General features: G+C 48.3%; 1 protein-coding gene across 1 annotated transcript in view; it reads right to left on the minus strand.

Annotated features, from left to right (window-relative positions):
- The window catches only part of ECEL1 (endothelin converting enzyme like 1), a gene marked incomplete at both ends in the record, with an annotated part of 53,494 nt that overhangs the window by 6,757 nt on the left and 22,178 nt on the right, over positions 1-24,559 (minus strand). The window contains 11 exon segments of the mRNA XM_083363957.1: positions 1,060-1,125; positions 1,711-1,835; positions 4,108-4,175; positions 5,278-5,329; positions 8,358-8,416; positions 10,481-10,584; positions 12,137-12,211; positions 13,127-13,225; positions 19,820-20,042; positions 22,448-22,572; positions 23,296-23,388. Coding sequence (XP_083220083.1) covers positions 1,060-1,125; positions 1,711-1,835; positions 4,108-4,175; positions 5,278-5,329; positions 8,358-8,416; positions 10,481-10,584; positions 12,137-12,211; positions 13,127-13,225; positions 19,820-20,042; positions 22,448-22,572; positions 23,296-23,388 — 1,089 coding nt within the window.

A 24,559-nucleotide genomic window follows, 5' to 3' on the forward strand; every position in this document is an offset into this window, starting at 1 on the left:
TAGATAGATAGATAGATAGATAGATAGATAGATAGATAGATAGACAGGCAGAGATAGATAGATGTAGATATAGATAAATGTAGATAGATAGCTATAGATATAGATAGATGTAGATATAGATAGATATAAATGTAGACAGACAGATAGATAGATAGATAGATAGATAGATAGATAGATAGATAGATAGATAGATAGATAGATATAGATGTATATATCACCAAGGACCTCACAGCCTTCCTCCTCCTCTTCCTCCTCCTCCTCCTCCTCCTCTCCTCAAACCCCACTCCCTTCTAGCACTGATGAGGTTACCTAGTTGGGTAATGAAACATCTGCAAGGAAACAAGCTCAGAAAGCACCAAGGACCCCACAGTCCTCCTCCTCCTCCTCCTCCTCCTCCTCCTCCTCCTCCTCCTCCTCCTCCTCCTCCTCCTCCTCCTCCTCTCCTCAAACCCCTCTCCCTTCTAGCACTGATGAGGTTACCTAATTTGGGTCATGAAACGTCTGCAGGAACACAACCAAGCTCAGAGAGCATCGAGGACCCCTCCTTTCAACCCTGAGCTACAAATATTCTTTATCAGTCTCACTTTTTCTCCAAAGGACTTCTGGAGGATTACGCTTTTCACTATCCGTTGTGTGTTTTTCTTTAAATTCTGTTTTTATTTCAATGGTGAGCCGCCTGGTCCAATGGTGAGCCTTGGTGGAGCAGTGGGCTAATGCCTCCTTAAGTAAAACCAGCTGCCTGCAATTAGTGCAGGTTCGCATCCCACCAGGCTCAAGGTTGACTCAGCCTTTCATCCTTCCGAGGTAGGTAAAAGGAGGACCCAGATTGTTGGGGGCAATTAAGCTGACTTTGTAATAATGCCGCTTGGTGTGTGTGTGTGTGAAAGCCCTAATAAGCAGGCATATACATAGAATGAAGCCTACTGCTAAGCTTGTAAGCCGCCCTGAGTCTTCGGAGAAGGGCGGGATATAAATGGGATTAAAATAAAAATAAAATAAATATACGAGATGGGCGGTCCCATCGGTGTATTAAACAAAGAAACAAACAAACAAACTCACGTAATAGGCAAGTTTAAGTCCTCCCATGTCTGCAATGTTTTCTCCCAGCGTGTGTTTCCCATTCACCTGCAGAAAGAGAAGATAATTTTTTTTAAAAAAAAAAAGTCCCATTTTTCCATCCTTGGAAACGCTTCACTTGGTTAAGTTTCCAGATTCCCCTAATACGCCGCACTAATGCAGGTCATCCTTGACCGTTCGTGACCGTTCAAAGTCAAATCCAGGTGGGTTTTTCCTCCCCCCCCCCAAGATTCGAGGCAAACTTCAAGGCAAAACATCCGAAGCTTCGAACGTTAGATAGATGACGATCAAAGTACAAAGTCGGTTCGCACCCCAGTTCGTTTAGCGGCTGTTCTAAGTTACGACGGCCCTGGAAAAAGTGACTTATGGCCGTTTCTCACACGGCTGTTGCGGCATCCCCGGGGTCACGTGATCCAAATTTGGACGCTTTAGCAAGTCGTATTTAGGACCCTTGCAATGGCCCGGAGGGGTCACGTCATCCCCTTTCATGAGCTTCCAGCAAGCAATGGAAATTTTGAGCTTCATGGTGGCCGTAAGCTGAGGACTGCCTGTATTTTGAGAGTGCAAACTCAGGGAGGGGGAAGACCCCCTTCCCCCAGGGGGTGAAACAGGCCCTTGTGTGTCACAGCTCACCCTCTGGTTGTAGACTGTGAAGTTGTCGTAGAGATTCACGATGCACTCGGCCTTCTTGCGGAACTTGCTGTAGGAGGCGTCCGTCCACCAGTGCACCAGGTTGCCATACCGGTCGTATTGTCCGCCTGCAAAGCAAAGGCTTGGGGTGAAATGAGGCAGCTTTCGTCCCCCAAAGGGGTTTTTCCTCCTACATCTTTCTTTCTTTCTTTCTTTCTTTCTTTCTTTCTTTCTTTCTTTCTTTCTTTCTTTCTTTCTTTCTTTCTTTTTCTTTCTTTCTTTCTTTCTTCCTTGCTTTTTCTTTTTTCTTCCTTCTTTCCTTCCTTTCTTCCTTCCTTCTTTCTCTCTCTCTCTCTCTCTTTCTTTCTTTCTTTCTTTTTCTTTCTTTCTTTCTTCCTTGCTTTTTCTTTTTTCTTCCTTCTTTCCTTCCTTCCTTTGTTCTGTCCCTTCCTTCCTTCCTTCCTTTCTTTTCCTTCGTTCTGTCCATTCCTTTTCCTTCCTTCCTTCCTTCCTTCCTTTTTCTTTCTTTCTTTCTTTCTTTCTTTCTTTCTTTCTCTTTTTTTCTTTCTTTTTCTTCCTTCCTTTCCTTCCTTTGTTCTGTCCTTCCTTCCTTCCTTCCTTCCTTCCCTTTTTCCTTCATTCTGTCTATTCTTTTTCCTTCCTTCCTCTTTCTTTCTTTCTTTTTTCTTTCTCTCTTTCTTTCTCTTTCCTTTCTTTCTTTCTTTTTCTCCCTTCCTTCTTTCCTTCCTTACTTTGTTCTGTCCATTCCTTCCTTGCTTCCTTCCTTCCTTCCTTCCTTTTTCTTTCTTTCTTCCTTCCTTCCTTCCTTCCTTCCTTCCTTCCTTCCTTCCTTCCTTCCTTTCTTTCTTTCTTTCTTTCTTTCTTTCTTTCTTTCTTTCTTTCTTTCTTTTTCTTCTTTCCTTCCTTCCTTTGTTCTGTCCATTCCTTCCTTCCTTCCTTCCTTCCTTCCTTCCTTCCTTCCTTCCTTCCTTCCTTCCCTTTTTCCTTCGTTCTGTCCATTCCTTTTCCTTCCTTCCTTATCCTTTTCTTCTTTCCTTTCTTCTGTTTGTTCCTTTGACTCCCTCCCTTCCTTCCATTATCTTCCTTCCTTCCTTCCCTCCCTCCCTCCTTTCTTCTTCTGTTCCTTCCTTTCTTCCTTCCATTTGTTCCTTTCCCTCCCTCCCTCCTTCCTTCCTTCTCCTGTTTGTTTCTTTCTTCCTTCCTTCCTCCGTCCCTCCATTCCTCTCTCCCTTTTGCCTCCCTCCCTCCCTCCCTTCCTTTTGCTCCTTTCCCTCCCTCCTTCCCTTCCTTCCTTCTCCATCAGGGGTCCAGGCATTTGTGTATGTGTGTGTAAAACATGGAATATTTCCCCCCCCCAGATGTTAGGTGGGATCCCACTCCTTCTGTCCTTCTGAAAAAGCAGTCCAAGCATTGCTCTCTGGCTTCACGTGGGGACAGACAGCATTGGGGCTGGCCAGCACCCTACAAGCTCTTCCTTCACCTTTTAACCACCCTGGGCCCTTTCTAAATTTATTTTACCGTACGTAGATTGCTTTTATATGTTATTATGCACCGCCCAGAATACCTCTCTGAAAGAGCTGGGCGGTTCAAACAAGGTGAAAAATAAAAGAAAATAAACTCTGCAAGATGATCAACGCAGCATTGTTATTGAAGTCCACCCTGCCCTTTTTGGAGGTGTGTAACATGGTGGATCAGTGGGTTAGGACGCTGAGCTTGTCGATCAGAAGATTGGCAGTTTGGCGGGTTGAATCCCGAGTGCCGTGTAGCAGAGTGAGCGCCTGTTACTTGTCCCAGCTTCTGCCAACCTAGCAGTTCGAAAGCACGTAAAAAAAAATGCAAGTAGAAAAATAGGGACCGCTCCGGTGGGAAGGTAACAGCGCTCCATGCGCCTTTGGCGTCTAGTCATGCCGGCCACATGACCACGGAGATGTCCTCGGACAAGCGCCGGCTCTTCGGCTTTGAAACGGAGATGAGCATCGGCCCCTAGAGTCGGAAACGACTAGCACGCATGTGCGGGGGAACCTTTACCTTTACCTATAAAAAGAGGGTGGGGGCTCCTACGGAGATGTTTCAATGGAAGGGCTGGGACACTTTGCTCTGACCCACAGCCTCCCCAACCTGGGTCCATGATAACTCACTGCAGCCAGCCGGGCGTGACTGGGTGGGCACGTCAGTTGCCCGGGGTGACTTGTTCTGTCCCCACCTGGCCAAGATCACCTGGCATCCCCCCACATGGCCACACCCACATGGTTGTGTCCCCCTGGCTACACCCACCCAGCCACACCCACCTGGCTGCAGGGACTCGATCCATTCCCTCCCAAACCTTCTTCCTGGGATCCCAAACTGTGACGGAGGTGAGAAATAAGGAGAAAAGCTTACCCCAATCATCATAGCCGTGCGTCAGCTCATGCCCGATAATTGTTCCAATCCCTCCATAATTCAAGGACCTGTAGGGGAAGAGACAGACACAGTGAGCTGCTGATGGGGTGAAACGAATATTACATCCAGTTTTGGTTGCCACGATATAAAAAAAGATGTTGAGACTCTGGAAAGAGTGCAGAGAAGAGCAGCAAAGAGGATCAGGGGACTGGAGGCTAAAACATATGAGGAACAGTTGCTGGAATTGGGGATGAAGAGAAGGACGAGGGGAGACATGATAGCAGCGTTCCAGTATCTCAGGGGCTGCCCCAAAGAAGAGGGAGTCAAGCTCTTCTCCAAAGCTCCTGAAGGCAGGACAAGGAAGCAACGGATGGAAACTCATCAAGGAGAGAAGCAACCTAGAACTAAGGAGGAATTTCCTGATGATGGGAACAATTAATCAGTGGAACTGCTTGCCTCCAGGTGTTGTGGGTGTTCCAACATTGGAAGAGATTTTGGACAGCCCTTTGTCTGAAATGGTATAGGCCAGGGTTTCTTGCCTGAGCAGGTTTTGGACTAGATGACCTCCAAGGTCCCTTCCAACTCTGTAATTTTGTGTTTCTGGGGACAATCAACGGGCCTTGTGGTTCAGTGGCTAAGTCGTGTCCTTCGCACTCCACGGGCCACAGCATGCCAGTCACTCCTGTCCTTCACTGTTTCTCCAAGTTTACCCAAAATAACAGCAGCAACAACAACAACAACAATAATAAAGTTGGAAGGGACCTTGGAGGTCATCTAGTCCAACCCCCTGCTCAGGCAGGAAATACTATACCATTTCAGACAAAATGGCTGTCCAGTCTCTTCTTAAAAACCTCCAGTGTTGGAGCATTCACCGCTTCTGGTGGCAGGTTGTTGCACTGGTTAATTGTTCAGTCAGGAAATTCCTCCTTAGTTCCAGGTTGCTTCTCTCCTTGACTAGTTTCCATCCGTTGCTTCTTGTCCTGCCTTCGGGCGCTTTGGAGAACAGCCTGACTCCCCTCTTCCTTGTGGGAGTTGACTAAATAAAATCTACTAAATAAAATAAATGATGTACTCCTCCCGCTGGTTCTCCGTTCTCCTTTTTTGCTTCCTGAGTGGGAAAAGGCGGTATACAAATTTAATAAATAAATAAATAAATAAAATAGCACTTACTGTGGGAATTCAGGATCGTAGAGGGTCGGTTGAAGAATTCCAGCAGGGAACACTGGGGGACATAAAGCACAGGTGAGTGGAGAGAGGCTGTAAAGCAGGGGTCCCCAACCCCCGATCTGTGGACCGGTATCGGGCCGCGGCATGCCAGCAACCGGTCCGCACAAACAAGCAAAGCCCCATCTGGGAGATGCAGGCGGTACACAAAACCACACACCCTCCAGTCCGCGGAAAAACCTCTCTCCACGGAACCGGTCCTTGGTGCCCAAAAGGTTGGATGGACCTCTGCTTTAAAGCATCTTCTCTTAAAGTTTTCCAAAATAAAGAGATGCAGCAAAGCTCTGCGCAGGTAGTCCTCGACTTATTACCACAATGGAGCCCCCAATTTCTGTTGCTAAGCAAGGCAGTTGTTAGTCAGCGAGTTTTGCCCCACTTTACGACCTATCCTGCCACCGTTCTTAAGTGAATCACTGCCGTTTTTAAGCTAGGAATGTGGTTGTTAAGCCGACCTGCCTTCCCCCCATTGACTTGGCTGGTCAGGAGGTCGCAAAAGGAGAATCACGCGGCCACAAGTACGAGTCAGTTGCCAAGCACCTGAATTTCGATCACATGACCACAGGGAGGCTGCAACGGTCGTTAAGTGTGAAAAACGGTCACAAGTCCCTCTTTTAAATGCCACCGTAACTTCCGACAGTCGCTAAGCGGTCGACACACAACCACTCATTTAGTGATTGTTGCGAAGTTACAGTGGCACCGGAAAAAGTGGACTTATTACCACTTTTCACCCTAATGACCATTGCAGCGTTCCCACGATCACGTGATCAAAATCAGATTCTTGGCAACTGACTCATACTTATGACCGTTGCAGTACCCTGGCAGTTACTTTGGCAATCTTCTGAAAGCAAACAACTGCAGTGGTCCACTTAACAACGGCGGCAAGAAAGGTCGTAAAAGGGAGCAAAACTCACTTAACAACCACCTTGCCTGGCAATGGAAATCTGGGGCTCAGTTGTGGCCATAAGTCGAGGACTATCTGTATAACTGGCAGGTTGACCATGCTGGTGTCCTGCCATTATGTTTGTAGCTGGGAGAGGGGAAGGAAAGATTCTAGCATTCTTTGCATGCTTCCGTTTTTGCAGTAACTGCTTGGGAATTAGGGAGGAGGATTGTCTTTGGAGGAGAAGCAGATGCCTTCCCAGCCGGCTCCAGCCTGGTTCCAAGGCCGTGGTGTCCTGAGGGTGACCCGTTATCTACCCAGCACCTCAGCATTCTCAAAACAACTTTGCCGAATCACATTGGCTTCAGCTTTTGCAGTAACTGCTTGGGAATTAGAGAGGAGGACTGTCTTTGAGGTGAAGCAGATGCCTTCCCAGCCAGCTCCAGCCTGGTTCCAAGGCCGTCGTTCCCTGAGGGTGACATGTTATCTACCCAGCACCTCAGCATTCTCAAAACAACTTTGCCAAATCACATTGGCTTCAGCTTTTGCAGTAACTGCTTGGGAATTAGGGAGGAGGACTGTCTTTGGAGAAGAAGCAGACGCCTTCCCAGCCCTTTCCAGCCTGGTTCCAAGGCCGTCGTGCCCTGAGAATGACCCGTTATCTACCCAGCACGTCAGCATTCTCAAAACAACTTTGCCGAATCACATTGGCTTCAGCTTTTGCAGTAACTGCTTGGGAATTAGGGAGGAGGACTGTCTTTGGAGAAGAAGCAAATGCCTTCCCAGCCCTTTCCAGCCTGGTTCCAAGACCGTCGTGCCCTGAGGGTGACCCGTTATCTACCCAGCACCTCAGCATTCTCAAAACAACTTTGTGGAATCACATTGGCTGCTGGTGGACTGGTTAGGGCAGGGGTCCACGATCCCCCAGGCTGTGGACCGGTACCGGGCTGTAACTTGCTGGAAAACAGGCCATGCCAAGAAGCGAAGCTCCATCCGCGGGATGCAGGCAGCATGCAAAACCAGACCCCCCTCCTCTAGGTTTGCTGAAAAACCTCCCTCCTTAGAAACCTGTCAGGTCCCCAAATCCTTCTTGTTTTCCTGCATAGGTGCTCTTGTCTGGGGGCCTTCCATTTTGCTGGGGGGAGGGGGGAGAAAATGGGCTTTCGCTTGGAATAACTTTCGGTTTCTATTTGTCCCCTCCCACCTCTGTCCACTTGAGAAAAGACTGTCTCTCCCTTCTCAGGGAGACGGTGACAGAGAAACGAAACTGGAGAAAACCTTGAGATGCGCGCCAACTATGCCAGCTACCCAGACATTGTTGCCGCCTGCGGATTGGCCGGATTTCAAAATGGACATTGTGACTTTGGTGAGAGGAGGAAGATTTGCTAGCTTAACTATACCGTTTCGGCGGGATTGCCCCCCCCCCAGATCCCGCCTTGACTTGCCTACTATAGTAAAGGTAAAGGTTCCCCCACACATGCGTGCTAGTCGTTTCCGACTCTAGGGGGCGGTGCTCATCTCCGTTTCAAAGCCGAAGAGCCAGCGCTTGTCCGAGGACGTCTCCGTGGTCATGTGGCCGGCATGACTAGACGCCAAAGGCGCACGGAACGCTGTTCCCTTCCCACCGTGGTGGTCCCTATTTTTCTACTTGCATTTTTTATGAGCTTTCGAACTGCTAGGTTGGCAGAAGCTGGGACGAGTAACAGGCGCTCACTCTGCTACGCGGCAGTTGGGATTCGACCCGCCAAACTGCCGACCTTCTGATTGACAACCGCAGCGTCCTAACCCACTGAGCCACCGCGTCTACTATACCAACCCTTAATAAAAGTTCCTTTTGAGACAATGCCTGTTTCAAGAGTTCTGCTTTCTTGAGTGGTTAGCTGAGGTGGGTCCTTGCAGAACCAGGCCCTGGTGTCCAAAAGGTTGTGGGGGCGGCTGGATTGGGGGGGTGTCTGGGTTTGGGGGAAAAGGAAAAAATTGCTTCGAAATTTGTGTGGGACTTTCAGATCTCGCCTGACTTTACCGCACGCACTTTCTCTCGGTAAAAGTTCGTTCGATTAACCCGAATGGAATTGAGAGGGACCAGCTGGGGCAGGTCCCTCACAATTGCATACAAATAAAATGGACGAGCCACACTTAAGCGTACCCATTTGATTCTTGTTAGGCAGATAATAAGCATTCAGGGCTTGCGGCGGTAACAGCCATCTGTGGATAGAAAACATGGTTACCAGAAACGGGAGCAACGGCAAAAGGCCGGGCCCTAAAACCGGTGCCTTGGAGGTGACAGTCACAACCGGTGGGATTGACACTTGCTGCGATCATCGCAAGGGTGAACGTCACAGATAAGTCAGGATTACATCACACCAAACACTCTCCCAATGTTGTGATTCCCCGCCAGCCCGTGGATCCGGCAGCCGAGTCTGAGGAGGGACCTGGAGTGACATCAGAGTCAGAGGAAAGCTCTGAGGAGCTCCAAGACTTACAGTCGGAAGGGGAGCCTGGCCCCTCTACTCGCACTCAGGCTGAGACACAGCTGTGCTGGGAGTCAGCGTATCCCCATTTGGTGAAGGTTCTTGAGTGAGACATAGGCAGTCCTCGACTTACGATGGATGGCTTAGCGAGCATTCAAAGTTACGACCAACCCTCCAAAGGGGAATTACGAGCCATTTCTTTTTGACAGCTGCATTGTGGGTGCCCGGTTTTTGCCAGAACCAGACATGAGCTTCCAGTCTTTAGCAAACATGATGGGTTTGCTTAATGACCCCTGTGTTCGCTTTATGGCAGTGACGTCTGCTTTATGACCACTACAAAAAAGGTGGTAAGATCAGATCCAGTCCTGTCATGGCCCGTTTTTACAACCGCCAGGACTTACGACCATAATCGGCATGCTTCCTTAAAGTCGTAAATCGAGGACTACCTGTACAGACTATTATTCAGGCCACAGATCAGCTCTCAAGCGGTAGCGGTTCTAGCCGTTGAGGGTTTTACGAGTGTTGGCTGCTGTGCGCCTCAGAGCAAGCCAGGCTGAGTGACAGGATGGAGGAAGAGCAGACGGACAGCAGCGGATATTGATAGCTCAGGACTGACAGGAGGGGCCTGGATGCTCTCTGAGCTTGGCGGTTTTCTTGCTATGTTCCAGTACCCAGCTTGGGACAATCATCAGTGGTAGAAAGGAGTGGGGTTTGTGGAGGGAGGGGGAGGAGGAGGAGGAGGAGGAGGAGGAGGAGGAGGAGGAGGAGGACTGTGGTGTCCTTGGTGCTCTCTGACCTTGGTTGTTTTCTTGCAGACATTTTATTACCCAACTAGGTAACATCATCAATGCTAGTAGGGAGTGGGATTGGAGGAGGAGGAGGACTGTGGGGTCCTTGGTGCTGTCTAACCTTGATTGTTTCCCTGCCAATGTTTCATTACCCAACTAGCTAACATCATCAGTGCTAGAAGGGAGTAGGGCATGCAGAGAGGAGGATGAGGATGAGGACGAGGACTGTGGGGTCCTTGGTGCTCTCTGAGCTTGGTTGTTTTCTTGCAGACGTTTCATTACCCAACTAAGTAACATCATCAATGCTAGTAGAGAGTGGGATTTGAGGATGATGATGATGATGATGATGATGATGATGAGGAGGAGGAGGAGGAGGAGGAGGACTGTGGGGTCCTTGGTGCTCTCTGAGCTTGGTCTTTTTCCTGCTCTCTGAGCTGGGTCATTTTCCTGCAGACGTTTCATCACCCAACTAGCTAACATCATCAGTGCTGGTAGGGAGTGGGGTTTGTTCTCGTTTTACCTTCTAGTGGCTCGCCCACTCAGCGTAGGCGGGAGTGATCCAAGGAACCACCTGAATAAAATTCCCTTGGTTAGGTAATGAAAGGTCTGCCAGAAAACAACCAAGCTCAGGACATCTGTGGGAATTCACCAATCGTCCAGATCGTGGTTTGTCCCAGAGTTCAGTTATGAGCTGAAGAAGCTTCTTGGATGATGAGAAGCTCAACGTTATTGAAGAAGAAGGAAAAAACAACACCCCAAGAACGTCTGGTTACCTTTTGGAAAAAGCACCTTTGGGACCACCAGGAAACACCAAGGATCCCTCATCACTCCGACTCTGAAAGGTCCCAATTTTGATCCTTCTGCAGGCCCACGGAGGCGCACGGAGAAAGTCCACCTCTTTAGGGGGGTGTCCTCAAATCCACCCTGGAGGAGGAAGCGAGTGCCCTTCCACCCCCTCTCCGCACCCCACCATCCATCCGTGAGCTTCTACAAAAAGAAGCGCCACCTACGCAGACTTGTCCACCTCCTGACGGATCTTCTTCACCGACAGCTTGATGTTGAACTTGATGCTGTTCAGGATGTTCTTAAAGTAGCTTTTCTCGTGGACCTCAAACTGCAGAAGACACACAAAGGTCTCAGGGCAAAAGGCGGAAGGAAGAAGCCCAGGTTCAGGATGGCCAGGACCCGCTTGGCACGCCGAGGGAACAGACCTAAGCAAGGCTTGACTACTGCAGAGTAGTCCTCTTGGGGCTCACCCTGAAAACTATTCGGGAGACGTACAGTAAGGGGTGCAAAACATAGCAACGACGCTGCTCACCTGTGCAACCTTCAGGGGTCACTGAAGTTGGCCTTGAAATGTCTACAGCTATTACCAATTGCTTACTAGATGCAACTTAAAATGTCATTATTCATCTTTAAAGACCTACACTACATGCTCTAAAGCAGGGGTCCCCAACCTCCAGTCTGTGGACCGGTAACGGGCCGTGGCCTGCCAGCAACCGGTCTGCACAAACAAGTAAAGCCCCATCCGAGGGATGCAGGCAGCACACAAAACCACACACTCTCCGGTCTGTGGAAAAACCTCTCTCCACGGCACCAGTCCCTAGTGCCCAAAAGATTGGGGAAACTTTGCTGAAAACCTATAGGGCATTACTCCTACTACACAGGTACTCTTTGCCTTAGGTTCGTTCAGTGATAGTGTCCCAAAGGTGTTTTTTTCAAGAGGCAGCTGGACTTCCTTGCTTTTTCTTTGAAGGTATTTCGCTTCTCATCCCAGAAGCTTCTTCAGCTCTGATTGGACAGTGGGGAACGGGAGGATTTATACTCCTTGCAGACAGCTGGTCCTTTGCCTTCTTTTAGCGAGTCGTTGAGTCCACCTGGAGGTTTATCTGTGTCCTCAGATGGGTGTGGAGCCTTCTTGGAACGGCTGAAAGGACCGTGTTGTAGACTGGAGATAGATGATGCCGTATCCCTCCCCCTCTGTTGAGAGAGGGCACTTCAGTTTCGACAGGGCCCTCTAAGTGGCTTCAATGACCCTCTGAAAGAATGCAAATGACCAACCGCCTGCAAGGAATATAAAGAAGCAAGGAAGCTTCTTCAGCTCTGACTAGATGGTGGGGAATGGAAGGATTTATACTCCTTGCAGACCGCTGGTCGTTTGCCTTCTTTTAGAGGGTCGTTGAGGCCACCTGGAGGTTTACCTGTGGTGCAAATGGGTGTGGAGCCTTCTTGGAACTGCTGAAAGGACCGTGTTGTTGACTGAAGATAGATGGTGTTGTATCCCTCCCCCCCTCTGTTGAGGGAGGGCTGTTCAATTTTGAACAGGTGGCCTCAACCACCCTCTGAAAGAAGGCAAACGACCAGCTCTCTGCAAGGAGTATAAATCCTCCCATTCCCCCACCATCCAGTCAGAGCTGAAGAAACTTCTGGGATGAGAAGTGAATAGTCTTCCAAGAAAGATAAGAAAGTCCAGTTGCCTCCTGAAAAAGCATCTTTAGGGCAGATGTACATTCTTATGCCAGATGTAGAGGATGCCGTAAAGCTGACCCCTGCGTTCATCCAACATAGATAAGGGCTAAACTAAAAATTACAGAGTTCTTTCATGGGCTGAGATACTTCCTTTTATAGAAAGTTTACCCTGGATCCGCCGATGCTCCAATACTTGCCTCATATTCCTTGTCCACTGCTCCGGGGCTGAGAAGGAAGTCCGGATAGCCGATCATCACCATCATGTGTTTCAACTACAAGAGAAGCTGGTTTCAAACACCCAGCTGACATCCTGAGTATCTCCGGGAGGGGTTGGGAACACGGTGCCCACAGGCCCAACTGAGGTCTCAGCTGGGTGCCGGGAATGGCACCCATCAAAGGCTCCAGATCCAAGCGGGATTTTTTTAAACAAGACTTTAAAATTCAGTGCTAGTTGACAAGCCCAGGGTCAACCCTTATGTGCGTTTTGATTTGTAAGAATGAACCTGGGTATTTTGGGGAATAGAATAGAATAGAATAGAATAGAATAGAATAGAATAGAATAGAATAGAATAGAATAGAATAGAATAGAATAGAATAGAATAGAATAGAATAGAATAGAATTACATAATAGAATAGAATTACATAATAGAATAGAATAGAATAGAATAGAATAGAATAGAATAGAATAGAATAGAATAGAATAGAATAGAATAGAATAGAATAGAATAGAATAGAATAGAATATAGGATATAGAATAGAATTACAGAATAAGATAGAATAGAATTACAGTATAGAATAGAATAGAATAGAATAGAATAGAATAGAATAGAATAGAATAGAATAGAATAGAATAGAACAGAACAAAACAAAACAAAACAGAACAGAATAGGCAATAGGATATAGAATAGAACAGAACAGAACAGAATAGAATAGGCTATAGAATATAGAATAGAATAGAATAGAATAGAATAGAATAGAATAGAATAGAATAAATAGAATAGAATAGAATTACAATATAGAATTACAGAATAGAATAGAATAGAATTACAGATGCAAACTGAGTTGGGCTTGACCCACACAAAACACAACCAATTGGCCTTACCTGCTCTATAAGTGGCACAATCAGGAATCTGCAGCTCCTCAGGCTGGGTGGATGCATCCCCGTGACCCTCTCCCGGGATCCTTACCTTTGCTTGGGCTGCTTTCTGGGTTTCTTCATCCATCCATTCCAGTTCTTCGAGTCGCTGGTCCAGGATGTGCTTGATATCTTCCACCAACTGTTGCACCTGTTCCCAAGACGTGACAGGAGAATCCCATCCGAGAAAGAGAAGAGGAGAAGGATGATCATTTGTTGGCGAAAGAGAACCACAGTCACTAGGCATCCCAGCCTGATTCCCTGGGTTCTGGATGCTGCAGAATTTAGAATAGAATAGAATAGAATAGAATAGAATAGAATAGAATAGAATAGAATAGAATAGAATAGAATAGAATAGAATAGAATAGAATAGAATAGAATAGAATAGAATAGAATAGAATAGAATAGAATAGAATAGAATCTGGAGGGGACCTTGGAGGTCTTCTAGTCCAGCCCCCAACTCAAGCAGGAAAACCTATACCATCTCAGACAAGTGACTGTCCAGTCTCTTCTTAAAAACTTCCAGTGACGGAGCGCCCACGATTTCTGGGGCGGGTGTGTGTGTTAAGCTGTTCCACTGGTTAATTGCCCTCACTGTCAGGAAGTTTCTCCTTAATTCCAGGTTGCTTCTCTCTTTGGTCAGTTTCCAACCACTGTTTCTCGTCCTTCCCTCTGGTGCTCTGGTGAACAACCTGGCCCCCTCTTCCTTGTGGCAGCCTCTCAGATACTGGAAGGTTGCTATCGTGTCTCCCCTGTTCCTTCTTTTCTTTACACTAGCCAAACCCAAATTCTGCAGCCGTTCTTCCTATGTTTTAGTCTCCAGGCCTTGGATCATTTTAGTTGTTCTTCTCTGAACGTTTTCCAAGGTCTCAACATCTTTTTTGTGATACGGCGACCCAAATTTGGCTGCAGCATTCCAGGTGTGACCTCGCTAGGGTTTCATAAAGCGGTATTAATGGTATGGCTGTGAAAGTTGGACCACAAGAAAGGCCGAGCACCAAAGAATGGAGGCCTTTGAACTCTGGTGCTGGAGAAGACTCCCGCGAGTCCCTCGGACTGCAAGGCGATCAAACCGGTCAGTCCTAGAGGAGATCAATCCTGACTGCTCTTTAGAAGGCCAGATCCTGAAGCTAAAACTCAAATACTTTGGCCATCTAATGAGAAGGAAGGACTCACTGGAGAAGAGCCTAATGCTGGGAAAGATTGAGGGCAAGAGAAGAAGGGGATGACGGAGAATGAGGTGGCTGGATGGAGTCACTGAAGCAGGAGGTGTAAGCATAAATGGACTCCAGAAGATGGTGGAGGACAGGAAGGCCTGGAGGAACATTGTCCGTGGGATTGCGAGGGGTCGGACATGACTTCGCAACTAACAACAACAACAGTTAATACTTTACGTGATCTTGATTCTATGCCTCTGTTTAAAAAACCCAGGATTGTATTAGCTTTTTTGGCTGCTGCTGCACACAGCTGGCTCACAGTCAAGTGATCGTCCACCGGGACTCCAAGGGCCAAGCCAGGTCCCGTTGGTTTTTCCTGCCTAAATGTAAGACTTTGCTTTTCTCCAGATTGAAGCTCATTTTGTGGGATAGGGCCCATTGTTCAAGTTGGAGGGACGCATCTGTCAGACCTGCCTCTGCCTGAACTTCTTAGAAAGAACCGTCCTGAACTCCATTGGTTTATAAAGGTATATGTTTACTAAAAGTCAAGCTCAAGAGCCTTGGTGGAGCAGTGGGCTAATGCCTCCTTAAGTAACACCAGCTGCCTGCAATTAGTGCAGGTTCGAGTCCCACCAGGCTCAAGGTTGACTCAGCCTTCCATCCTTCCGAGGTAGGTAAAATGAGGACCCAGATTGTTGGGGGCAATAAGCTGACTTTGTAATAATGCCGCTTGGGGGGGCCCCCCGAAAGCCCTAATAAGCAGGCATATACATAGAATGAAGGCTACTGCTAAGCTTGTAAGCCGCCCTGAGTCTTCGGAGAAGGGCGGGATATAAATGGGATTAAAAAAAAAATTACGTAATGCGAAGCCAGAACTGAAAACCGTGGGCCAAAATCCCCAAGTCTGACTCCTCCTTCCCTCAGGTACTTCCCATTTCTTCCCTGATGCCCAATCAAATTCAAAGAAGACGCTTTTACGACAGGCACCTCAAATGTAGGATGCTATGCAGCTACGTCCAAGTCTCACCTGGTTGATTTTGAAGCCGTGTCTTAGGGCACGGCTTTTCAACCAGTGGCACGCGTACCGCCTGTGGTACATGGGCACCTGGCAGGTGGTACGCGGCCATCCTAGAAAAGTGGTAGCAGGGGAGGGGAATGAGCTGAACCGGTGGCAGCACCGCCCAAGCCTGAGCGAGAGACGGCTGGAGCTGCAGGGCTGTCGGGGCTCAGAGGAAGCGCCAGGATCAGCGCCAGGATCCAGCTGGAGCTCGGCGCTGATCCTGTCGCTTCCGCTGAGCCCAGAAGAAGCGCCGATCAGCTGGAATGTTGCAGCATCTCCAGGGTCTTGTGATTTACATCCAGATGCTTGGCAACTGATTCATATTTATGACGGTCACAGTGTCCCAGGGTCATGTGAAGGGACCAAAACCTGCTGCAACCACCCAGCAGAGGGGGGGGGAATAAAAACCAAACACCCCCCACCCAACCCCCACTGCCAATCCTCAACAGAAATGCTCCCAACAATGAAAACCTCGGACAGGAGGAAGAGCGCCACCGGGCGGGCAGGCAGGTGTCTTGCTCGGCTGTGGCTTGGGGGGGGGGGCAATTTTTCCAGTGCCATTGTAACTTCGAACAGTCACTAAGCGAAATGTTATAAGTCGAGGACTACCTGTACTTCCATCACTTTTTTCCTTTTTTGTTTTTTGGTCATCAGGTTTTTGACACCTTGCTAGGCAACTGGTGGTACTGGGATGTTGCCATATCCTAAAAGTGGTACAATGGGTGAAAAGGTTGAAAAGCCTTGCCCTACACCATTTCAGGCAAATGGCTGTCCAGTCTCTTCTTAAAAACCTCCAGGGTTGGAGCATTCACCGCTTCTGGAGGCAGGTAGTTCCACTGGTTAATTGTTGTAACCGTCAGGAAGTTTCTCCTTAGTTCTAAGTTGCTTCTCTCCTTGATGACTTTCCATCTGTTGCTTCTTTTGGATTAGTCCTGTACAGCAGGGGTCCCCAACCCCTGGTCCATGGACCAGTACCGGGCTGCGGCCTGCCAGCAACCGGTCCACACAAACAAGCAAAGCCCCCTCCACGGGATGAAGGCAGCACACAAAACCACGCACCCTTCGGTCCGCAGAAAAACCTCTTTCCATGGAACCGGTCCCTGGTGCCCAAATGGTTGGGGACCTCTGGCTTAGGGAGATACAGTGGACCCTTCATTTTCCTTGAAACCTCCCCCCTCCCATTCAGTCCCCCTCCCTAGAGTTCATGGCAGACTGGCACCGAGCAATGGTGAAACGCCAGCGTGGGATGGCAGCTGACATCATCTATCTGCTCAATGGTGCAGTGGTATGAGAGAAAGAACCTTGCGGGATGAAAAGAAGAGATGCTGCCTAAGGAATGGCCAGGGGGCAGGAATTGGGTGGCTCAGTGGGTTAGGACGCTGAGCTTGTCGATCAGAAGATCAGCAGTTTGGCAGGTCGAATCCCGAGTGCCGCGTAACAGAGTGAGCGCCTGTTACGCGTCCCAGCTTCTGCCAACCTAGCAGTTCGAAAGCACGTAAAAAATGCAAGTAGAAAAATAGGGACCACTCCGGTGGGAAGGTAACAACGTTCCGTACGCCTTTGGCGTCTAGTCATGCTGGCCACATGACCACAGAGACGTCCTCGGACAAGCGCTGGCTCTTCGGCTTTGAAACGGAGATGAGCACCGGCCCCTAGAGTCGGAAACGACTAGCACAGATCTGCAGGGGAACCTTTACCTTTACCTAGCCTAGTGAAAAGAAGGACTGGGGTGGCTTGATAACATTGGAGGGGCAGCCACAAAGAAGAGAGGGGTGAGGGGTCAACCTCTTCTCCAAAGCGCCTGAAGGCCAAGACAAGAAGCAACGGATGGGAACTCGTCAAAGAGAGAAGCAACCTAGAACTAAGAAGAAATTTTCTGCCAGTGAGAACAATTAGCCAGTGGAACTGCCTGCCTCCAGAAGTTGTGGGTGCTCCATCACTGGAGGGTTTTAAGAAGAGACTGGACAGCCACATGCCTGGAATGGTATAAGGTCTCCTGCTTGAGCTGGAGTAGAAGACCTCCAAGGTCCCTTCCAACTCTGTTATTCTGTTATTCAGATAAGAGGGAGCTGAGCCCTCAGCTACCTACCGGGCCGAGGAAGAAATGCAGAAAGGATCCTCTTTTATTAATTGATCGGGCTGCAAAGAGACGGTGGACAGACACATGCAGGCTGGGATGGACCCGTGAGCGTGCAGCCCAGCCCTTTCTGAAGAGCAGGTACGGTATGACGTGGCAGTGGCAGTTTTGCGAAAGCCCCCGTTTCCGTCCCTCAGAACGGCACCCTGTCCTCGCCTTTGGTGCCGTTCGTGCGACTGATTTGCAGGCTATAAATTGTGATGCACTCAACAAGACAGCTGAGGATGTACTTGGAAACATAACCATTTCTCTCTCATTAATCACTCTTTGGGGAGTCATTCCTCCGACATCCGCGGACGGTGCCAAGATTTGAAAGATTTGAAAGCCACTCTCTCCCAGCGCCAAACAGTCCATGCTCAGGATAGGCTGGGTTACCTCCCCTTGTCCCACCTTGACTACTGCTTGGAGCTTCCCCGGGAGAGTATCGGGAAGCTTCAATTGATTCGCAATGCAGCAGCCCTCGTGGTTTTGCGCAAGTCCAGATTTGTGCACGTCACCACCTCTCTTGGGGGACTTGCACTGGCCACCCATTTGCTCCCGGGTCCAATTCAAGGTGCTGGTTATCACCTTCAAAGCCCTCCATGGCTTAAGGCAGAGGTCCCCAACCCCCAGTCCATGGACCACGACCGTTCCACAGCATGCCAGCAAGCGGGCTGCACAAACAAGCAACGCTCCATCCTTGGGATGCAGGAAGTGTTCAAAACCACACCCCTGTCTGGTCCGTGGAAAAACCTTTCTCCATGGCACTGGTCCCTGGTACCTAAAATGTTGGAGACCTCTGGCTTAACGCCGGTTTATTTGAAGGGCCATCTTTTCCTACTAGGCCACCAACCCAGAAAGGTTGGGGACCCCTGAGCTAGACTATTCGCAAGGAGGCAGCCACACCTCCTGTGAAGGCCTGCACTGGCATTGCCTACGTAAGCCCTGAGGACTTGAGTGTTGATGGACAAAGTGCCCAGGGCCGTGCCTTGTGTGCTTGTGCTGTTAGACTCCTGGCCTGTTTTCCTGGACTTTGTGCATGCCCGTTGGACTTGGTTACCCAGTGACTCTTGCCGTACTGAGCTCGGAATCCTGGCCTGCACAACGGGGAAGCTTTCCGAGCACCTGTTTGGTGGGTTCGAATAAGCACCCATGGAAGTCTTGCCATGTATGCGTGGGGTGGTGGTGGGGAAGTGGGGCAGCACAAAATTAAGGAGAGAAGCAACCTAGAACTAAGGAGAAATTTCCTGACAGTTAGAACAACTAACCAGTGGAACAACCTGCCTCCAGAAGCGGTGAATGCTCCAACACTGGAAGTTTTTAAGAAGAGACTGGACAGCCATTTGTCCGAAATGATATAGGGCAGGGGTAGGCAACCTCGGCTCTTTATGACTCATGGAGTTGACTTTATGACTCATGGAGTTGAAGTCCATGAGTCATAAAAGAGCCGAGGTTGTCTACCCCTGGTATAGGGTTTCCTGCCTGAGCAGGGGGTTGGATTAGATGATCTCCAAGGTCCCTTCCTCCACCACCACCTCCACCTCCACCACCTCCACCTCCACCACCAGCTCCTCCTCCTCCTCCTCCTCCTCCTCCTCCTCCTCCTCCTCCTCCTCCTCATTATTATTATTATTATTATTATTATTATTATTATTATTATTATTATTATTATTATTATTATTATTTCTTCCCGATGGAACATCATCCCTTGGCACTCTTTCACAAGACCCCGTAGATGTAGCTTTGCCACGGGGTCTGGAGACCCCAGAATGGGATGGAGTCCGTCAAGTGGCCGGTCTGATTCTTGTCACCAGGCGATTTATTGGGATTTTACAGGTAATTCCCCAGCCTACAACCACAATTCAGCCCCCAAATCTCCGTCGCTAAGCGATACAGTTCCGAAGTGAGTTTTGCCCCGCTGTACCACCTTTCTTGCCGCCGTTGCTAAGCGAATCACTCCGGCCTAACAGGGTTGTCAAGGGAATCGGGCTGCCCCCTCGACTTCGCTTCTCAGAAGATCGCAAAAGGGGATCACCTGACACCCCGGGGGGGGGGGGGGACACTGCGACCGTCGTCAGTACGAGTCGCTTGCCAAGCGTCTGAATTTTGATCGGCGGGGAGGCTGCGAGGGTCGTCAGTGTGAAAAACGGCAATTTTCACTGCTGTCGTAACTTGGAATGGTCACCAAATGCTTGTAAGCCGAGGACTGCTTGTATTTCTCCAAGCGGCCCGGCATCGCTGTGAGTGAGTTGGGCGGCCATATAGATTTTCTTAATAAATACATAAATAGAAATTATGAGGATCTGAGCCCTGGCTGTCCAGAGGATCCTGGGTCGGGCCTTTCGGGGATGGTGCACCCTAAGGTGATCAAATCTGGGTTCCCGTGGGCCTCCCTCCGCCGTAGGCTCTTACCTTGGCCTTGCTAGTGGAGGAGAAATATTCCTCCACAAACAGGGCCCCCAGGGCCATTCCAAAGTGCTTATTGGCTTGACTGAGGCAGGTCTTGGCCAGCTCCATCGGCTTCTCGGCCCCCTCCATCTCCTTGGCAAATTCGTGGATGGTGTCCCGGAACGGGGTGGAGAGATGTTCGCTAAGCACCACCGCGATGCGCCACAGCATGTAGTTGTGCAGGATCCTGGAGTGGAAGGAACACGAGAAGATAGGTTTAGCGCAGGGGTGGCCAATCCTGGTCACATGGAAGGCCTGTGGACTTCGACTCCCAGAATCCCCCAGTCCTCCCCACACCTATTCATGTTCATCGTTAAAACAAAAAAAAAAATCCAAGTGGGCGAATGGGAGAAGTCGGACAAATTTACACCAACGGGTAGAAGCCCTCGACTTACAACCGTTAGTTTAGGGAACGTCTGAAGTTACAACAGCACCTAAACAAAAGGGAATTATGACCTTTTGTCATGCTCAGAACCGTTGCAGCCTCCCCGTGTTCATCTGATCAAAATCCAGACACTTTGGCAACTGGCCTGCATTCCTGGTTTGATGGCTGGGTGCCTGTGGGTGATCCTTGAGTTGTTCCTGATCCTTTGAGATTAGAGTGGAATGTTGTTTCCTTATAAGATTCCTAGCAGGAAGAAATCTAGCAGCACAGGGACTCCTGCCTGCTCTCTCTCTCTCTCTCTCTCTCTCTCTCTCTCTCTCTCTCTCTCTCTCTCTCTCTCTCTCTCTCTCTCTCTCTCTCTCTCTCTCTCTCTCTCTCTCTCTCTTTCTCTTCTACACACAGACAACAAAGTTATCCCAAAGGTGCCTTTTTTCCCCAGGAGGCAACTGGAATTTCTTGTTTCTTCTTTGAAGAGGTTTCGCTTCTCATCCCAGAAGCTTCTTCAGCTCCGACTGGATGGTGGGGGAATGGGAGGATTTATACTCCTTGCAGACAGCTGGTCATTTGCCTTCTTTTAGAGAGTCATTGAGGCAACTTGGAGGCCATCTATGTTGAGGGGGAGGGATACGACACCATCCATCTCCAGTCTACAACACGGTCCTTTCAGCAGTTCCAAGGAGGCTCCCCACCCATTTGCACCACTCGGGTGACCCTGAGGACACAGGTAAAGCTCCAGGTGGCCTCAACGATTCTCTAAAAAAGGCAAACGACCAGCTGTCTGCAAGGAGTATAAATCCTCCCATTCCCTGCCATTCAGTCAGAACTGAAGAAGCTTGTGGGATGAGAAGCGAAACGTCTTCAAAAAAAAACCAAGAAAGTCCAGTTGCCTCGTGAAAAAGCGCCGTTGGGATAACTATGACCTGGGTGACGGAGAATCTCCATAGATACGCACAAAAAAAGCATTTTGATTCATAATCCCCTGATTTACATATCCTCGACTTGTAACTGGTTGCTTAAAGCCCGTTTCAAGTCCCAAGAACTACTTACAATCCATTTATGGAGTTATAGTAGCCACACAGACCTCTACAGACCCTTGATGGCATTTGCGGTACTAGCCAACCAGCTCACCTTTACAACCATTTGCAGTGTCGCAAAGTCAAGTGACCACAATTTGCAGCTCCCCCCCCCCCAAGAAATGGGTGTTTATTTCCAGTTTCGGGCAAGAAAAAGAAAAAAAAAACAGCCCAATAGATTTGCTTAATGAGCACGGTGTTGTTAAAAAACAGTTGTCATTTTGCATCTGTTCATGTGGTTCCTCGGCTTGCAACTGTAATGACTTATGACTGTAATTCCAGACCCAGTTACGGTTGTAAGTTGAGGACCAATTTGGCTGGCCGTATGATACAAGAGAGAAATAAATGTAACACTAGGGAATTAAATGGTGGTTAATTTCCAGCTAAGTGTATTGTTCACTTCCGCTAAACTGCCAAACTGGCTTCATCCCAGGAATAATGTGATAAATAACACAGAATCACAATTGACTGGATTTGTGAGAAGGAATGTCCATTAAAGGCAAGTGTCTGTGAAATCGCCATTGCTGTGATTTGCGTCAATTTACGGGTATAATTATGTAATCGATACCAATGGCACCCTTTGCAGTAAAACTTGATTTAAGGGATAAGTCTTCAATTTAATAAAGATACCCATGAAATCAGAAATGTCCAACCTTGGAAACTTGAAGGCCTGTGGGCTTCAGCTCCCAGAATCCCCTAGTCAGCTCTGCTGGGAGTTGAAGGCCGGTGGACTTTAGCTCCCAGAATCCCCAGCACGCTCTGCTGGGAGTTGAAGGCTGGAGGACTTCAGCTCCCAGAATCCCCCAGCCAGCTCTGCTGGGAGTTGAAGACCTGTGGACGACCTCCCAGAATCCCCCAGCCAGCATAACTGGCTGGGGAATTCTGGGAGTTGAAGTCCACAGGACTTCATGTTGCCAAGATTGGGCACCCCTGATGTAGGGCAGTCTTTCTTAAGCTTGGCAACTTTCAGACATGTGGACTTCAACTCCCAGAATCCCCTGGGCACAGCATGATTCAGCAGCTCAGGGCCACTTTTATTGTAGCGGAACGAGTCGCTTTGCTTCTGGGGCGTGTTTCGAACCCTCTCCTTATTCCAGCAGGCCCTTTCCAAAACCCCTTCGTTTCCAGCCATACCTGACGGGGGTGGTCTCGATGATCTCCGAGATCTGCTGCATGTAATCGGTGGCTAACAGCACCACCTCTTCGTCTTCCGAAAAACGCTCGTGGAATATCCTGTCCAGGAGAGGCTTCCATTTTAGCTGCGGAAAGACGGCGAGGAGAGATGGGTGACTTCCGAAGCATGGCTTGTATTAATCACTTGTTAATAATAAGAGACCAGATAAGCAGGGGGCTGGGCTAGAAGACCTCCAAGGTCCCTTCCAACTCTATTGTTCCGTTCCGTTCCATTCCATTCTGTAATTCTATTCTATTCTATTCTATTCTATTCTATTCTTCTATTCTATTCTATTCTTCTATTCTATTCTATTCTATTCTATTCTATTCTATTCTATTCTATTCTATTCTATTCTATTCTATTCTATTCTATTCTATTAATATTATTCTACTATATTCTATATTATTCTATTCTATTCTATTCTATTCTATTCTATTCTATTCTATTCTATTCTATTCTATTCTATTCTATTCTATTAATATTATTCTACTATATTCTATATTATTCTATTCTATTCTATTCTATTCTATTCTATTAATATTATTCTACTATATTCTATTCTATTCTATTCTATTCTATTCTATTCTATTCTATTCTATTCTATTCTATTCTATTCTATTCTATTCTATTCTATTCTATTCAATATAATGTTATCAGTGGTGAACAAAATCCAGATTTCTGAATAGAATCCCAATGGCTTACAATTTGGGGGGTTGGTCAACAACCACAACTCTCCCCAGTGTCCCTCCTGCTTTGGAGCCTCTCCTTCCCCCTCCCTGGCCTCCCCCATCCCAGCACCCAAACTTACATTGGGTGTGATGCGCTGCAGTTCTCCCAGTGTGACTTTATTGTACATGGAGCTGATGTCTCTCCGCAGGTCATCGTATTCGGAGATAGTTATCTGTCAAATGGGGGAAGGTTGGAATTGGCCCAGACCACCTCACTCAACTCCCATCATCCCCTGCCCATCTGGGGAAGGCAAGGGTGGGCCAGAATGTTTCCCCACCCGCCCGAAAAAATGAAAGGGTGTCAGACTTGTGTTCTTCCCATCTGGTAAAATTTCTAGAAAATGTATCTGGAGATCAAATCCAGTCATTTTCAATGACATAAAAAAGATGTTGAGGCTCTAGAAAGAGTGCAGAGAAGAGCAACAAAGATGATCAGGGGACTGGAGGCTAAAACATATAAGGAACGGTGGCAGGAATTAGGTATGTCTAGTAGTTTAATGAAGAGAAGGACGAGGGGGGACAGGATAGCAGCCTTCCAGTATCTCAGGGGCTGCCCCAAAGAAGAGGGAGTCAAGCTCTTCTCCAAATGGCCTGCAGGCAGGACAAGAAGCAACGGATGGAAACTAGTCAAGGAGAGAAGCAACCTAGAACTAAGGAGAACAATTAGACAGTTAGAACAAATAACCAGGGGAACAACCTGCCTCCAGAAGTTGTGGGTGCTCCAACACTGGAGGTTTTCAAGAAGAGACCAGACAACCATTTGACTGAAATGGTATAGGGTTTCCTGCCCGAGCAGGGGGTTGGACTAGATGACCTCCAAGGTCCCTTCCAACTCTGTTTTTCTGTTAGCGTGGAGCGTTTAGTAGAGCTTAATCTGTGACGGGAACCCCGCTTGCTAGACTTGTGGATGGCTGCAGGGGATGTGCAAACCCTGACAATGGGTTTGTTTGGTAACCAGGTTAAGTGTGCGTCACGTGCGCCACCAGAGTATGAGCAGATGAATAGAAGACATTGGTACCTTTTGCCAGATATTTTTAGTCCCCCCACCCCACAGACACACACTTTTGTTCTGTTCCAGCCTACGACCGGCCCTGTTTGTGTGTCAGGGACAACCCCTTTTTTTCCTTTTTACAGTCAATAGGCTGGAAGAACCCAACCCAAATTTATTTACACTTCAAACAAAAAAGCAACAGAATATTTCCTTCAATAAATGATTCAAAATATCAAACAAGAGTCAACGAACAAGAGTTAAACAGAAGTAGCCAGAACAGGCCAGGATTCCCTTAGAATATTCTCCAAACGGTTGCCTTCAGCAACCAGCCCCGCCCACACCTTCCCCTTTTA

The sequence above is a fragment of the Vipera ursinii genome, assembly GCF_947247035.1.
Source record: "Vipera ursinii genome assembly, chromosome: 5".
Classification (NCBI taxonomy): domain Eukaryota; kingdom Metazoa; phylum Chordata; class Lepidosauria; order Squamata; family Viperidae; genus Vipera; species Vipera ursinii.